The sequence below is a fragment of the Rattus norvegicus genome, chromosome 1, assembly GCF_036323735.1.
Source record: "Rattus norvegicus strain BN/NHsdMcwi chromosome 1, GRCr8, whole genome shotgun sequence".
NCBI classification, from domain to species: domain Eukaryota; kingdom Metazoa; phylum Chordata; class Mammalia; order Rodentia; family Muridae; genus Rattus; species Rattus norvegicus.
Genome location: NC_086019.1, coordinates 184728066 through 184744727, shown reverse-complemented (window position 1 = coordinate 184744727; position 16662 = coordinate 184728066). Strand labels below are relative to the sequence as shown.

Genomic DNA, 16662 nt, shown 5'->3' with positions numbered 1-16662 from the left:
GGTGGAAAAGTGTGTATGAATGTGTGTGCACATATGTCCATGCATGTATTAGCACATACATGCATGCATGTATGAATGCGTTAGTAGGAGGAGCCTGTTTTCACCACCTCCTGGAGTTCAGGAATTCAACCCAGATCCTCAGGCCCCTGTGCCAGCCAGCCTTTACTCATGGGGCCATCTCACCAGCCCAGCCTTAGACTCTATCTTTTTGCCTCAGCTTCCTATTCTGGAATTAAAGGCAGGAGATACCTGCTTGGCTGAATTTTTAAGTTTTAAGACCTTGTAGAGAATATAAGGCAAACTTAACAAAGACTGAGCTAAGATATGTGTTTGCCAGGACACCAGACCAGGAAGCAGGGGCTGTGTGGGGACCAGGGCTTGGTTGTACTTTTTCTGTGAAGCAAGAGAGGGCACTGATGACTCTGCGTGAGCTGCTGGGGTACAGGCAGTGTTTTCATGAGGTGGGGGGGGCTCCCTTGCTCTCACTGAATTCTTTTTAAAGATTTATTTATTTTGTGCATGTGAGCATTTTGCCTGGATAGATCCAGTCCATGTGCATGCCTGGTGCCTGTGGAAGTTGGAAATGGAAGATGATAGTAGATTTCCTGGAGCTGGGCTTATAGATGGCTGTGAGTGTTCATGTGGTTGCTGGGATCTTAACTCAGGTTCTTGGCAAGAGTAGGCAAGAGTAGCAAGTGCTCTAACCACCGTGCCATCTCTCCAGTCCCATCTCTCCAGTCCCTCAGATAACATGAGTCTTTACAGAGGAAACGGTCCCAGGTCGCCTGGGCACTGACCACAGCTGCTGTTCTTGGACTGATTAATGAAAACATCAGTTTCTAAAAAGTAGCCAGGAGAAATGCATTGACCACTGGAGCCTATAGCAAAGCAAACACTCCTGTGATGGGGTGGACACCAGCAGGGGAGGGGTGCGCATGAGACGTTCTCAGTCACTTGAATCTTAACTGAGTTGCCTCACTGAGAGCAGCTGGGAGAGAGGAGTGTGGAAACCAAAGGCTGGTGGATAAAAATTCATGAGGCGAGAGTAGCAGGTGGAGTCATGACAGAGACGTGAGTTTGAATATAAGGCTAAGACACTGAGCCTCATGCTGAGACACGCTTGTGTTTGAGACTGTGCTCTGCCATTTATGACAGACTGTGTGACCTTTGGTAGGTGTTGGATTCTCTCTGAGCCTGGAATTTAATCATCTTTTATGTAAAGATAATCAAAGCACCTGTCTGAGTCAACCTGCCAATGACTAATTAGTGAAGCAGATTTGACTAGTCCTTAAAGATTTGGATTCACACCTTTCTCTGGCAGAATGGTGACGGTACATTACCCATGCTCCAGGGTGTGGCCCACACTCATGCACATATAGATGGAACTTCCTGGGTTTACTGATGCAACAAAAGGAAGAGGAGGAGGAGCTGACAGGAACTACAACATGAAGTGGGAGGGGAGTGTTTGGAGGAGGCTCTGGGAGAAAAGAAGGGTAGATGTGGCCATATTTAATTGTATGCATGTACTAAACTCTCAAAGAACAAATAAAAACAAAATGCTGAATTTACAATTCAAAACAACAGAGCCAAATATTATTGAACTCTACATGTGTGCAGAGACGCATAGTATAATCCGAAAACTCAGAAAGCTGAGGCAGGAGACTCTCAAGTCCAAGGCCAGTCTGAGCTGCACAGACCCTGTCAGAAACAACCCAGAACTAACTAAATATCAAGTAATTATTTAAAACATTCTGACCCTAAGGACTTTCTATAAAATTTATAAAGTTAAAGCATTTTGAATATTCCACTAACCAGGTACTGTACGGATGATAGTTGATCAACCACCTTTTGGTTAACTGGTTTGAGTTTTGGGAATTAGTTGGAGAACAATACAATGGTTTGGACAGTTGTAAGGATGAAATAAGATCTTGTGGGCAGCCCTTACAGAGTTTCTCGTGCATTAATAAATGTTATTATCATCATCCCCTTTCGGGAAACCTTAGGCAACAGTAATTATGGTTCACACATTACTACGGCTGGGATAGAATCTTAAAGACCATCCTGTCTACTGATTATTGGAAGATGTTTGTGAATGCGTATGTGTTATGAATGTGTGCACAGGATCCAGGTTCAATTCCCAGCATCCACAAGGCAGCTTACAACCATCTGTAACTCCAGGTCCAGAGGATCCAACACCCTCTTCTGGACTTTGTGGATACCAGGCACACATGTGTGCACTAACATATGTGCAGGCAAGACACTCATACACATAAGATAAATATAATTGGTTTGGGTGTTGGGCACATGCCTGACACACATCTTCAAGGGTGGGAACTGCACCAGCCTGACAAAGCTCTCTCTCAGTCATTAACCAGCAGATGAAGCTGGGAAGTCTGAGGAATTCCTTTTTGAATTCATTTGAAACCAAGGGTTTCAAAGGCTAAGAGATACCAATCCTAGTCCAACATTTTCATTTGAGAAAAGGGCAAACTAGAGGAGGATGAGACAACTACTGATTGGTGTCAGTCATGTTCAGGCTATGAAATGAGATGAAGACCTCAGACTCTGGGGGGTCCTGGGGGGTTCGAGGAAACTTACTCAGAAAGCCTTGATGTAAAGTGGTAGATGGTCTGGGTGGTGAAATGCACTTTGGGCACAGCATTGTTCTGATCCTCCCTGAAAGAGTAAAGCTTTATTTGAGTTTTCTCAGGCTCAGGACTGGGTGTGCCACTACAGCCTGGGAAGCTTGGGAGGAAGGGTAGAACAACTTCAGACTTACAGCTCAACCGTGCCCTGGCTTATCAGGTCAGCCAAGGTGAGTTTCTCAAACTTTAAACTGTGCATTGCGAGCCAGTCTTCAGAGTCTTCCAGAGCTGATGTCTGGGTCTCACTTCTCTGCAGCCGCTACAAGGCAGAAACCAGAGTCAGACAGGAAACAGTGGGAAGGCAGGACATAGATGAGGATGCTCTTGGTTCCTCTCACCAGATATCCAAGGGTTGTGAACTCTGAGAGACCTGATCCCAAGGTATTCTAAAAGTTCTCCTTGCTAACATGCCAGTAATCCCAGCACTCGGGAGGCTGAACAAAACCAGCCTCAGCTACAGAGCAAAGGCCCTGTCTCAAAACACTAACCCCAGGTAGGTGTAGTAGCACATGCTTTTAGTCATAGCACTCAAGAGGCAGAGACAGGCTGATCTATGCAAGTTCAAGGCTAGCCCATTCTACAGAGCAAGTTCCAGGACAACCAAAGCTACACAGAGAAACCTTGTCTCAAAAAACCAAGCCAACCCCAAACCAACCAACCAACCAAACAACCAATCAAACAACCAACCAAACAACCAACCAAACACCACCCACACCCACACCAACATCACAGCAGCAACAGCAAAGCTAATCCCCTTGCTGAGAGTGCCGATCATGAGCGCGAGGTTGGTTGCCCTGGTGACACCACCCTTTATCAGGCCCCAGACGTGGCTCACATAGTCAAGGGCAGCTCACTATGAGAGAGATTAGACAGACACACAAGGACCAGACAACCTAATAGTGGAATCACAACTATTTGCCAACTGGGCAAAAATTGGCCCAGAATGGCTGGGATTTGGTTAATGACTTTTAGCTTCCCATGATTTTTTCTTTCTTCCCTTCCTTCCTTCCTTTCCTTTTTCCTTCCTTCCTTCCTTTTCCTCTTTCTTCCTTCCTTCCTTCCTTCCTTTCTTTCTTTCTTTCTTTCTTTCTTTCTTTCTTTCTTTCTTTCTTTCTTTCTTTCTTTCTTTCTTTCTTGCCTCTGCTTCCAACCCAGGACCATCTGGAGAAAGTCAAGCATGTCTCCCACACCAATCACAGAAGATCACTTCTTCTGTTGAGTCTTTCTCCACCGCTGAGCTTACAGTCAGAGATGCTGGGAGGCCCTTTCTTCCATATGAATTTTTCTATTTCCAGCCTATCATCGAGTCCACAGCAAACACAAGTCGTGGGGGCTGCTCCCTTGTGGTGAACAAGGTCTGGATACATTCCCTGTTTGTCCTCAGTAGGATGATCTTGCTTATTCCCAAAACTGTATGCTCTAGATCTTTTCAGGTAAGTTCTGCCCCTAGCATTCCAAGAGACCTCAACAAACACTAACTGATCGAGCAGAGATTGGGGCATTCTAGTTCTACCTGGGCCCAGAACCAGAGCACGGAGTGGGTAGGTATTTACAGGAATAAGTTCCTATTCATCACAGGACTGAGCCATCGAATGTGATGATGCCTTGTGCTTAGGGACATCTGTGTCCCTCAGCACTAAGCACAGGATATGTGTGCCGATCTGGGAGTGGTGCAGAAGCTCCACCACAAGCACTTAGCACTGGTGATGCTTTCCAGAGCCAGCCTTGGACGGCTTTGACTTAAGACTGAGCCAGCCTTCCCTTGTTTATCTCTTCTGGGGTATTTCTGAGTCATTGCTTTGAACTGGTCCCATCCTGGGTGCTCCGGCTATGATGCAAGTCAAAATATTCTTGTGTTCTTGCAGCTTGTATTCTAGTGTGGGTAGATGGACAGGGAGCCAGAAATAAAATCAATATGCAGGAAGGGTGTCAGAAAGGAACACTCCTAATAAGAAAGCAGGAAGAGAAGCGGCTGGAAAATGGCAAGGGTGGTTTGGGAGGCTGCCTAACTGAGAGGCAGTCAGAGAAGGCCTCTGAGCCAGGCACTGAGGGCTAAGAAGGAGCCAGCCCTCCATGCAGCAAGGGAGGCCATGCCAGGCAGAGCCATGGAGGTGTGGAGAGGCTGGAGCATGTGGAGATGAAAAGGGCAGCATGAGCTGGAGTGTAGCTGTGGTGGTTTGCGTGAGAATGGCCCCCTGGGCTCATACATTTGACTACTTGGTCTCCAGTTGGTGAACAATTTGGGAAGGATTAGGAGGTGTGGCCTTGTTGGAGGAGGCGTGTCACTGAGGATGAGCTTTGAAGTTTCCCAAGTCCACAAGGTCCTAGCTGACTCTCTGTGTGCCTCATGGTGCTTGTCTCTGGATGTAAGCTCTTACCCACTGCTCCAGCACCATGACTACATGCCTGCTACATGTCTTACTACCTACCATGAGGGTCATGAACGAACCCTCTAAAACTGTAAGCAAGCCCACAGCTAAACGCTTTCTTTCTAAGTTACCTTGGTCATGGTACTTTGTAGTGAAGACAGTGGTAAGTTAGAAGTGGTGTTATAAAAGTACAGACTGTGCACGGACAAGCTGTATGGCAAAGTAGGATCAGGCAGAGCCTCCTGTGTAATGCCTGCTGCTGTCTGTGTGCTACAGAAGGGCTTTGAACACAGTCGAAATTGGGCGGCTTCATTTAATCTCCGGTAAAAGGCTGAGAAGCTGTTGTTAACTGAGGCTTTGGAATCTAGCTCAGTCCCACTGTGAGACAGACAGACACACAGTCATAGATACACACACACACACACACACACACACACACACACGCAGGCAGGGGTCTCTGTGCCTCAGCTTTCTTGCAGGCACGGCCCTCTTCTTAACTGCGTGAGGGGCAGGTGAAGCTAGGGCACAGAACAGGACCTTCAGTGCTTCTGCACCCACAGTTCTCAACAATGCTTTTGTCTTTTCTCTCCGATTGGGTAGTAAGCAGAGAGTTGTCACAAAACAAAGGCCATGAGAACAAAAGGCCGCTAGTGCTCAGGCTGGTGTTGCTCACCTGCCTTCTTTATCCAGGACCATTTCCGTCTGCATTTAAAAAGAAATTAGCAAGTTCTAGGATGTGTGAACACACACTCCTAATTGCTGCAAACACTAATACAGCACCTAGGCTATGTCGAGCACTTTCCATAGAGTAGTTTTGCTATCCCACGAGACGGACACGTTTCTGACAAGGAAGCTGAGGAACAGAGCAGTTAAGTTGCCCAAGATCACACGGCTAATTATGGTGATGGAGCTGGGACTCATTGGAAAAGCTGTAAACCAAGCACTACACGGATTCTCTGAATGAGCACAAACTGCAGTTCTCTGCTTGAGAAACTTTAATGAGAGACTTTCTCATTAAATGATTTAATGCTAAGAATACCTGTCCTGACTGAGAGGCTTGTTGCCAGGCACCAGTCTCAACCTTCCGCTTCCTGAAACAAGGCTCTGCCTCCTGTGGCCACTAGGTGGCGCTGTCCTCTTCCAGGACACTGTGCATGACACTGATCACACACCCTTTTTCCATCCTGCCCTTGAAATGGTCTGTCTAGGATCAGGCTGTGGCTTTTGCCCTGCAGGTATCTGAAAGTCCATTCCTACACACGTTATTTGTAACTGAGGGTCCTCCTGCTCTTCTGCAAAAGTGGGCATTTAAGAATTTTAAATTATGTATATAATACATAAGAACAACAATGCCAACCAACCAGAGCTCCCAGGGACTAAGCCACTACCCAAAGACTATACATGGACTGACCCAGGGCTCCACCTGCATATGTAACAGAGAATAGCCTTGTTGGGCACCAGGAGAAGGGGAAGCCCTTGGTCCTCTCAAGGTTGGATCCCCAGTGCAGGGGAATGTCAGAGGGGGTGGTGGTAAGGGGGATGGATGGGGGGAATACCCGTATGGGGGAGAGGGAGAGGATAGGGGCTTATGGACAGGAAACAGGAAAGGGAATAACATTTGAAATGTAAATAAAGAAATATATCTAAGAAAAAAATTTTGAAAGAAAATTTAAATTATGTATATACATATATAATTTATTAAGTTTTTCATACAATATAAAATATTATATATGGTATGTTTGATATTTTTATATATTGTATGGAATATATATAAAATATATTATATATATATGTGTGTTTTTCTAGATGGGTTTTTTGTGTAGCCCTGGCTATCCTGGAATTCACTACGTACACCAGGATGGCCTTGAACTCATATAGCTCTACCTTCCTCTTACTCCTGAGTGCTGAGATTAAAGGCATGTACCGATATGCCCAGCCCACACAATACATTTTTATCATGTTTTCCCCCAACTCCTCCCAGACCCACCCACCCCCACCGACTTTATGCTTTCCTTTTCTTTCCCCTCAAACACTCGGTGAGAGAAAACTGATTTTCCTTCTACTTGTGGGTGCCAACTGTGAATAGTTTCTTGGTTGGGGTGGGCCCTGGATCTGTAAAGTGGACACTTTACATGGGCAACATTGAATGCTCAGTGCTGGGCAGTCAGAACCCTCTCACTGCTCTGGGAGGAGAAGCAAGAGGCCTGTCTGTAACTGACAAAGGTTAGGTAGGGGAACAAAAACTGATGTCACTAGAAGCCGACGACACTGAATGCTACCTTCTATCTGTATTTCCTCTTCATTTTTTGTTTTTTTAGACAGAGTCTTATGCGTCCCAGGCTGGCCTCACAGTAGCAGAGAGCTGAGGCTGGCCTTGAAGTCCTGATCGTCTTGCCTCTAGCTCCAGAGTGCTGAGACTAGTAGGTCTCAGCATCCATGCCTGGTTTCCTTGATTCTGCTTAATTAAGTCTGTTGTCCCATAAATGCCTAAACTTGAGAGAAGTAAACGTTGGCTGTTTTTCTGGCTGTTTAATTGCTGGTGTTATAAGGCCAGATATCCTTTGGCTGACATGGAATTTATATTCTAGAGTGGGTTTCCTGGTGGGCGGTGGCCAGCTACCCTGCACTCATAACTTGTAGGGGTTGATGGCTTCCATGGTATAGAGAATTCTGAGTCGTCCATGATCTTAGATAGAGGGTCACTTGTACATGGAGTGAATCTGAAACCACGGTGTGGTTTTTTTCCCTTTCTTTCTAAAAGTTAAGCCTTCTGCCCTAGCCCTCCTGTTCCCACAACATGTCCTAGAGTTCTGGACCTAGGTTTTAGGGACTCCTAATAAGAAAATCTCAGGAAAGGGAGCTTTAGAATCAAATGCTTTATACTGCAGGCTTTGATAATGAAACCCGGATCCTCCCAGGTCCCTAAATCGGTATGCTCCAGAGGCTGAAGAACTGTGTGGCCAAGACAGAAACTCCTCATTCGTCTCTAAGTCTAGGGGCCGCAGAGGAGTGCTTAATCACATTCACAGTGCTGGGCCTATTGAAGAAAGAGTTCATACATTCCCCACTTCCCGCTCAGTAAGCATCACTGGTGAGCTAAAGCAGTATGTTTGTTACCAGTAAGTCCTGGGTCTGGTTAACATGGGTAACCAGCAACCCATCCTGTGAGTTTTGGGTGACGTCATTCATAGTCTTCTGGTTTAGTTGCTTCTGTGGATCTCTGTCAGTGTTTCTGTCCATGCTACAAAACAAAGGGATTTGATCAGTGCCCAGCCCATGATACCTCTCCACCATGAGTGTCTCTCCCTCTACTCCTTTCCCATCCCCTTGGGGCTCCTGAAGGGAATCAGAAACCTTGCTTTTTAGTTCTGTGTGGAAACTGAAAGGGTTCCTACAAAGTTTTGATAAAATGGTGGTTTGTGAAGATTTCTTTTTCTTACACTTTAGGTAGATCTCAAAAGCTCCACTTTGTATAAGATGTTGCAATGACCATGTAACTGCTCTCTCTTCAAGGCTCACCCTTCACAATTCTCACGAGCAACTTCTTACTGCTATTTTCATTTGGGAAGCCAGAGAGTCACATTTAGCAGGGATCTCCCAGAGATGTATCACCCTGACTGTGGGAGATATGGCTCCTTTGAGTCATCATAATGAAACCATGTAAACCTTCCTCTCCTGACCGGTGCAAGAACATAAATGAAATGTTCCCAGCAGTTTTCTGGGTTTGTTCAGCTCAGCACTGAACGGTCATCAGGCACCCTCTGCTGTAAGGCTCCATGCTCCACAAGGGCGAGACAGCCAACAAGATGACAAACGTTCCCTTGGCACTTTTCTTCTAAGATAAGGTCTCTGGGTAGCCCTGACTATTCTAGAACGTGCTATAAAGCAGGCTGGCCTCAAACATCACAGATCTACCTGTTTTCTTAATGCTGGGATTAAAGCCACCATGGCCAGATAGCCTTAGTACTTCTGATATTGGTGAATGGTTCTGTTGTGGGGCTGCCGTGTGCACTGAAGGGTAGTCACTGGCGTCTCTGGCCTCTACCTATCAGATGTACCTTGTTTCCTTCATTCTGACAATCCCGAGTGCTCTAGACATGCCCTCTGGCAGTCATAATTGTCCCCAGTTGCAGCGGGAACTTAACCAAGCAGGCCCAGCCACAATGCTGGCACATGCACCAGGGACTGCCTGTACTGCTGACACTTCCTCCCTGAGCCAACCTAGAATCTGCCAACATGCCTAGAGTCTCCTAGTGCTGGATCAGGCAATGGAGTAAGCCGATGAGAAAGAGACAGCACCAGATCTGTTTACTTGACAGTCAGTGAGATGTTGGGAGGGGTATAAGGTTTGCCCAGTTCCTGCAATGAACAAGTCTGCTTTTGCTACTTGCCTGACTCTGGAAGTCTGTGTTGATGATGATTCTGTACCTTCTTACCCCTGCCCCAAGGGTCTTGGTCAGGTTTGCAAGCAACACTCAGTTGAGAATTACTGAGATGAATATTGCCTTTGTACGTTCAGTTTCTAATCATTAAAAAAAAATAAAGATTTATTTTATTTTGTATGTATGAGTGTTTTGCTTGCAGATATGTAGTGAACTGCATGCATGCCTGGTGCCCACTGAGGCCTGGATGCCCTGGAACTAGCATTCTGGATGACTGCAGGCTGTCACGCGGGTGCTGGAAACTGAGCCCAGGTACTCTGCAAGAGCAACAAGTGTCCTTGATCTCCGAGCCTTCTCTCCAGCCCCAGAGCTTCTATTCTTGGTAAGGAAACTGCTATCAAAACAAAACAAGCCAGAGTGGCATGATGGGATGGCCTAGTGGGACAGTGTGCTTGCTGTCATGTCTGACAGCCTGAGGTTGATTTTCAAAACCTACATGGGAGGAAAGAACAGACACCTGAAAGCTGTCCTGACCACCACATGCTCATGCATTCATATGTATAATGCATGCGTGTGTGCTTGTATGCGTGCGCACACACACACACACACACACACACACACAAATACTAAAAAATTAATAGTTATAGGGAGGGAGGTCGGTGAAAAGGGGGAGGAGGGACATACAACACCGGCTTACTAACACTGTTTGATAAAGTCCCAAAGAATCAAATTATTTTATATTTACTTAAAGTTATACGTGTGTGTGTGTGTGTGTGTGTGTGTGTGTGTGTGTGTGTGTGTGTGTGTGTGTGTCTTAAAGGAAGCTGACATGTGCACTGACAATGTTCCCCATGAGAACTACGACTAAAACACCCCTGTACTAGGTATGAGAAACCTATTGGGTGGTGGTTATGGTAGTCCAAGTTACTCCCAAAACAATCTAGACCATTGACACAGCCCTTGGTTGCCTTTCAGGGGTTGAGGGTGAGCCTTTAAGGCTAAAGACACAGCACACTTGGGATACAGGACTTAAATGATTAAATCTTCATCTGACCTGAAAGCCTCCTTCCAACAACCTAGCTTCCATGTTTCCCAAACTACTATGCAAGCTGCCAAGGGAGGGAAGCAATTAAACAGTCCTACTCAGTTACAACGCCTTGAACTATGACAATGGCCTGCATGGAAATATATCCATAAAAGTACAATAAATAGCACCCATGTGTCAGTGACAACCACTAGCTGTCTAACTGCACTAGTGGTTCACTCAGCAGGAGGGATTATCAGGCCTGGTACTGGAAACCTGGCCAGCTTGCAGGGACTAGCGAGGTAATGGATCTTAAAAAAGAATATACTACTCCCCTATATACTAGCAATACACTTTGCTAGACCAGCATAATTCCTCACTATGCTGTAAATCTTATCCTTATACCCATGGATAAGTGTAGCTACCACCCTTATCAAAGAAGCTTTCCTTTACAGAAGCCATCACAGAAAACTACAAATGGATACAGTGCAGAGAGAAACCAACCATGGGGCTCCCAGCCCCAGGGGTTACATCTCCATCATAGCCCCCTGAGTATTGTAGAAGAGGTGATGGAAAGATTAGAAGAGCTAGAATACCAATAAGTCTGCTGTGAAAGGCTCCCCTAGAAATGGCTGCATAACCAAGAGCGGAACAATTGCAGTATCCGTGGACATGTTAACATGGAGGAGGGAGAATTCTAAAGGGTCCTACTCCTAAAGAACTACAGGCAACTAATGACAGTTTGAAGAATGAGAATTAGCCTCTCCTAGGGATGAGCCTCCTTATTGGCTGGCCAATGTATGAGTTAGCCCTGAAACCTCATACATATAACAAAACCAAACACCAGTTGTATTTATGTATTTGTGTGTGTGAGGCTATCAACTTGATTAGGGCATGGAAAGGGTTGGAGGGATGGTAGCTGGGAGGGGCCAGAGAGAGGAAAGGGAAGGGGGAAGGGATATCATTCTATTTCCATTAAATATATATGTTAAAGAAAAGCAATAGTTACAAAATAGCAAACGCTACAAACATATTGAATAGGAGAGGAGTCTAGAGGGGTGTCTTTTGAACTCAGACCTTCCTGAAGCATGACAAGGAGGCCATGCTAAGATTGTGGAGAGCTGGAGTAGGCAGAGAGCAGCAAGATTCTGTATGGGAAGAGCTCAGCCTATCCAGGGATCGAACTCACGACTACTGGGATAGAATACAGGGATTTCAAGATGGAGAAATGGGAAATACCCAGAGGAAGCTATGTTCTCTGTAACAGTTGTCTCTATGCTCAAAGAGTGGATCCCTACTGTGTGCAGATGACAACTTCTGAGTCAGTAGCTATGCTGGATAGTTTGTCATCTTGACACATGGTAAAGTCATTTGAGAGGGGGGAACCTCAAGGGAAGAAATGGCTCCGTAAGATCAGGCTCTAAGGCAAGCCAATAGGACATTTTGTTAGTGATTGATGGGGGAGTGTCCCTCTCATTGTGGGTGGTGCCATCTCTTGGTATTTTGTCTAAGCTCCACCCCCACAGCTACCTGGCAACAGCCAGGTATGCTCTGCCCCACAGTTGCCTGGCAACAGCCAGCTGTGCCTGACTATAAAGGGGACTGCTTGTCCCCTCCTGTCCCTCTTACTCCTCTCTTGGTCTCTCTTGCTCCTCCTCTTCCTTGTCCCTTCTCTCCTCATTCCTCCCTTTTCCCCCACGTGCCCATGGCCAGCCTTTGTTCCTCCCCACTTCTACTCTTCTTCTCTCATTAAACCTTTCCACATGGAACCATTTTGTTTTGGTGTGCTTTGTCCAGGCGCAGCACGGGCTGAGATTTAAACCCCAACATTGGTCTTAACACCATCCCTGGTCTGGTGGTCCTGGGTTCCATAAGAAAGCAGGCTAAGCAAGCCATAAGGAGCAAGCCAGTAAGCAGCATTTATTCATGGCCTCCACATCAGCTCCTGCCTTCAGGTTCCTGCCCTGTTTGCGTTCCTGTCCCTGACTTCCTCTGGTGATGAACTCGGATGGGAAGTGTAAGCAGAATAAACCCTTTCCTCCACAAGTTGCTTTAATCATGGTGTTTCATCACAGCCATAGAAATCCCGATGGAGGCAATAGTTCACAGGTGCCTAAGGCTGAGCAACCAGATCCTTCCTTGGGGACTTTTTACTTCTGAGTGAAGGGCCTATAGCACACACACTTAGACCAGAAAGACGTGTAGGAAAGTGTGTGGAAGGCTATTCCCTCCCATGGTTTTCATGGAGCCATTCTCTGGAGCATATTTACCATTTGCCTGCCTCTTCCCAGGCTCATTTCTCTCTGTGTGCCTCCTAAGTGATTTTCTCTGAGGCCGAGCAGTGCACACCACCCACAGCATAGGTGTTCTATTGCTGTGATACAATACAATGATCAAAAGCAACGTGGGCGAAGAAACAGTTTATTTCACCTTACAATTTTCAGATCATAATTCACCGCTAAGGAATGCCAGGGCAGGAATTCAAGGCAGGAACATGGAGGAAGGAACTAAAGCAGAAGCCACAGAGGAATATGGCAATTTGCTTGCTACCCTGGCTTGCTCAGCCTGCTTTCTTATGCTATCCAGGGCTGCCTGCCCAGGAGTGGCATTCCTGGTGAGCTGGGCTCTCTCAAATCCATCCTCAGTCCAGAAAACGCACCCAAGACTTGTCCCAGGCAGATCTTATAGGGGCATTTTCTCAATTTAAAGCCTCTCTTTCCAGGTGACCCCAGTTTGTATCATGTTGATGTAAAACGAATCAGGACAATCTTCTCATGTCTCCGCTCTTCCTAGGCAAACATACACATGCTCAATATTTGAACTATTATCTGTTCTCAATGACTCTCATTTGTATATCAAGAATCCAGACATCTCAGTATGACTCCAGATTTTGGAATTCTGAACTGAAGATCCACCCTTTTCTCCACCAGCTCCATTCCAAGTCCCCATCTCTCATCTGTGAGCCACATCCTTGTTAAGAAAGAGACTTTCCAGGGCTGATTGGTCTGCTCAGAACTTTGTGATTGTGGAGAGTTAGAATGGCTGAGATTTAAAATCAAATTATTTGGGGGCAGTGAAGTGGAAACTTAATTCTTTGGAAAGTCAGTTGGATGGTGTTTTGCTGGGGCAAACGTGAAATGTTTCGTTCAAGTGAACACAGGTGTGAGAGGCTAATGTGGACTTGTGAAGACATGTTTCACTGAAGCAGACACAGGAGGACATTCTGCTAAAGCGAGCACATGAAAGGACACATGAAGGATTCTTTGCTAACACACATGTACTGGTCTGCCTTACACTGTGTAGTTGAACTGCATTTGTCAGGACTCCATAGACAGAATTGCACCAAAAAGCTTCTGGTGGCGTGCTGCTGTTTCTTGCTGTTTCCTCAGATTTGGGCTGATTGGATGCATGTGTTGAGATAAGACATGCTCTGAGGCAAGGCACATGGAGGATGTGATGTTTGGAAGGTATAAATAGGACTCCGCCAAGTGACAGAGCTAGCTGTGCAATGTTTGTGGGTCTCGCATCCTCACTGATCTTGGCTTCCCTCAAAGAGGCACAGCTGACAACTTCTCCTTTTGGTCTCTCTTGTTGACTCTAGCCAAGGCCAAGGCTTGGCTGTCTCTGCTAGGTCATGTTACCGTTGTTGCTGGCCCGACTCTACCAAACTAGATTGCTGGTGTATCCATGAAATGTTTATGAATGGATCGAGTTGCCGTTGCCAATTTCCAGACTACATAGGCAGGAGTTGCTCCAGGGAACCTTTCTAAACAGGTCCACTTCCCCATATCCTTTCTTTCCCACTACCTCTGGTGGGTGGTGGGCTAAAAGGGAGGCTAAAGTGTTTAAGAACCACAATTAAAAATAAGGTTTGAAAAAAAAAACTGAAGTTACAGGGAGTCTTTTTTTTTTTTTTCTGTTGAGATAGGGTTTCTCAGCATAACATTGGCTGTGTTGCAACTTGTAGATCAGGCTGGCCTCAAACTCAGAGATCCACCTGCCTCTGCCTCCCATGTGCCACTACTCTTGGCTGTGGCCACTTTTTAGTTCAATTAATTCTCCACTGCTGTTTTTTTAAAAATATTTATTAATTTATTTTATGTGAGTAAACCATCACTGTCTTCAGACACACCAGAAAAGGGCATACAGGTGGTTGTGAGCCATCATGTGGTTGCTGGGATTTGAACTCAGGACCTTTGGAAGAGCAGTCAGTGCTCTTAACCCCTGAGCCATCTCTCCAGCCCTCCCCTGCTGTTTTTTACCTAACTTTTTTTTCAATCACAAGGCAAATCCTTTGTTATGTATTAACAGATTTCTAGCTGATGGACCAGTGTAATTCCATTTTAAAATTAGAAGTCATCTTGTTACGAAGTCAAAATAAGTTCATTCCTGTTTTCTGTAAAAAGTTTTGACCGTGTCTTGACTTAATCCCTGTATCTTGACCTCTACCTTGATAAGATAAAATGCTCTGCCAAATAACTATGAGCTGTTCTGCCAGGTTCCTATGTAACCAAATTCCTCTGAAAATCTCCCAACCCTTGAAAACCCTAGCCTTGCAGTGTTGAGGTTATAAAAACCCCACTTCTCCTATGTTGGGGGCTGACCTCTCAAATCCTACATTTATGGAGAGGCAGTTGTTGGACTGGCTATATAATATGCATATAATAAAGCTTGCTATAAATTTGGCTAATTTGAATAATGGTCTGTACTCTCATTTGGGGGATTAACACCACATCATCTGATATTTATAGGTTTTCCCCACGTAGCTCTAACCTATCTGAGGCACTGATACCACTGAAACTTGCTTCAACTCAAGACTCTTATTCTTTGATTATGAAAGTTCACACAACTACTTACACACTGGAATGTAGTACTCAAGACAGGCAACCCAAATCCTCTTGCTGGGTGTGGTCATTCGCATTGGCTGAGAACAAGTCATCTGTCACCCCCTTTCTGGGAGAGCTGCATCTTGCATTCACAGTGGCACTGGGTAATCTGCTGGGGAATTCAAACTTGCCCCATCCAAGATGGAGGTTGGGATATTCCACATAGGCCTATCCTCTTTACCATGTCCCCTGGCTTATAGAAGCCGCCATCTTTGATCTCTTCCTGATGTTCATTTCTGTTATCTGATCCATCCTCTAATCTCATCAGTCTTAGCTCTCCCAAGTGTCTTCATCTACCCTGGTCTTCTTGGCACCCCCCCCTTCATAGGCCTTCAATAGTATATATACTATTTACATACAATAATAGGTTTCACTATGATATTTTCACACATGTATATGTGTTTGTTTGATACAGGGCCTCACAGTGTAGTCCTGGCTGTTCTGGTACTCACTAGATACAACTAGGTTGGCTTTGAACTCACAAGGGTCATCCTGAGTGCTGGGATTGAAGAGGTGAGTCACCACACCCAGTTTTATAATGTATTTGGTGTTTACCTTTCCACTTCTGCTTGAAATTGTCAGGCAGACAGTCTTTTCCTCCTCACCAACCCTTCTTTCCAACCAGTCCCATTGTGTCTTTGCTTTTGTTTTATTTTGATTTACAATTCTGATGGTCCAATGTGTTCAATCAGAGTTGCTTACAAGAGCAGGGCACCGTATGGTGGCTGCACACCACTGAAGCATCTGTCTTGTTTGTCTCTCAGTGACTATTAACTGGATTCATAGCCTCAGGGGAGGATGGAGCACTGTGTTCCTTCTCTTATTTGTAAGCTTGTGAACTCCTGTACTAAGGACTGCAGCTGCAGAGTTCAGGAGTGCAACAGCCGAGTCATGCCTTTGAGAAAGTCTTCCACGACCCTTCCCATTCTCCCGTTCTTGTATTCTTTGCCTCCGCTTGTGTTTCAGCTAAGCCACTGCAGCCTTGAGAGAACTCTCCAGCTTTCCTTTCTAGCTCAGACTCCTTATGTAGATTTCCATGTTCCTATGTCCCTTCCCTTGAAGAGGTTCACTTCAGCTTGGATCACAGTCACTAGCATGCCATCTAAAAACTGCCACTGTTTCCTGTATACCGTAGATTGCATGAGCATGAAAGCTGAGAGGGAACTGTGTTTGCTATTTTGGAGATTAGTCATGTGACATAGCCCAGGCTGGACTGTAAAGTTTTTCCTGCCACAGCCTTCTGAGTGCTGGGGTCACAGGCATGTGGCAAAACTGAGGAAAGGACGGACAGGAGGCCTTGCTTCTGGGATTTCTACTCATCCCAGGCACTTGAAGAACTCACTAATTACCCGCTTC

The 16662-nt window shown here is 45.7% G+C and overlaps 1 protein-coding gene across 14 annotated transcripts in view; it reads right to left on the bottom strand.

Annotated features, from left to right (window-relative positions):
- Vwa3a (von Willebrand factor A domain containing 3A) overlaps positions 1-16662 on the bottom strand; it is a 61779-nt gene that overhangs the window by 42157 nt on the left and 2960 nt on the right. For 13 of the 14 annotated variants that reach the window (XR_010065632.1, XR_005503151.2, XR_005503154.2 and 10 more), the window contains exons 2-4: positions 8132-8255; positions 2780-2904; positions 2599-2676 (exon numbers count right to left, since the gene is read on the bottom strand). Coding sequence is in view for 11 of the 14 variants with exons in the window: in XM_006230159.5 (XP_006230221.1) it covers positions 2599-2676; positions 2780-2904; positions 8132-8255 (327 nt within the window). In the remaining 3 variants the exon portion in view is untranslated. Of the gene's footprint in view, positions 1-2598; positions 2677-2779; positions 2905-8131; positions 8256-9405; positions 9537-16662 lie in introns of all 14 variants that reach the window. The other variant, XM_063285913.1, reaches the window with a different exon arrangement.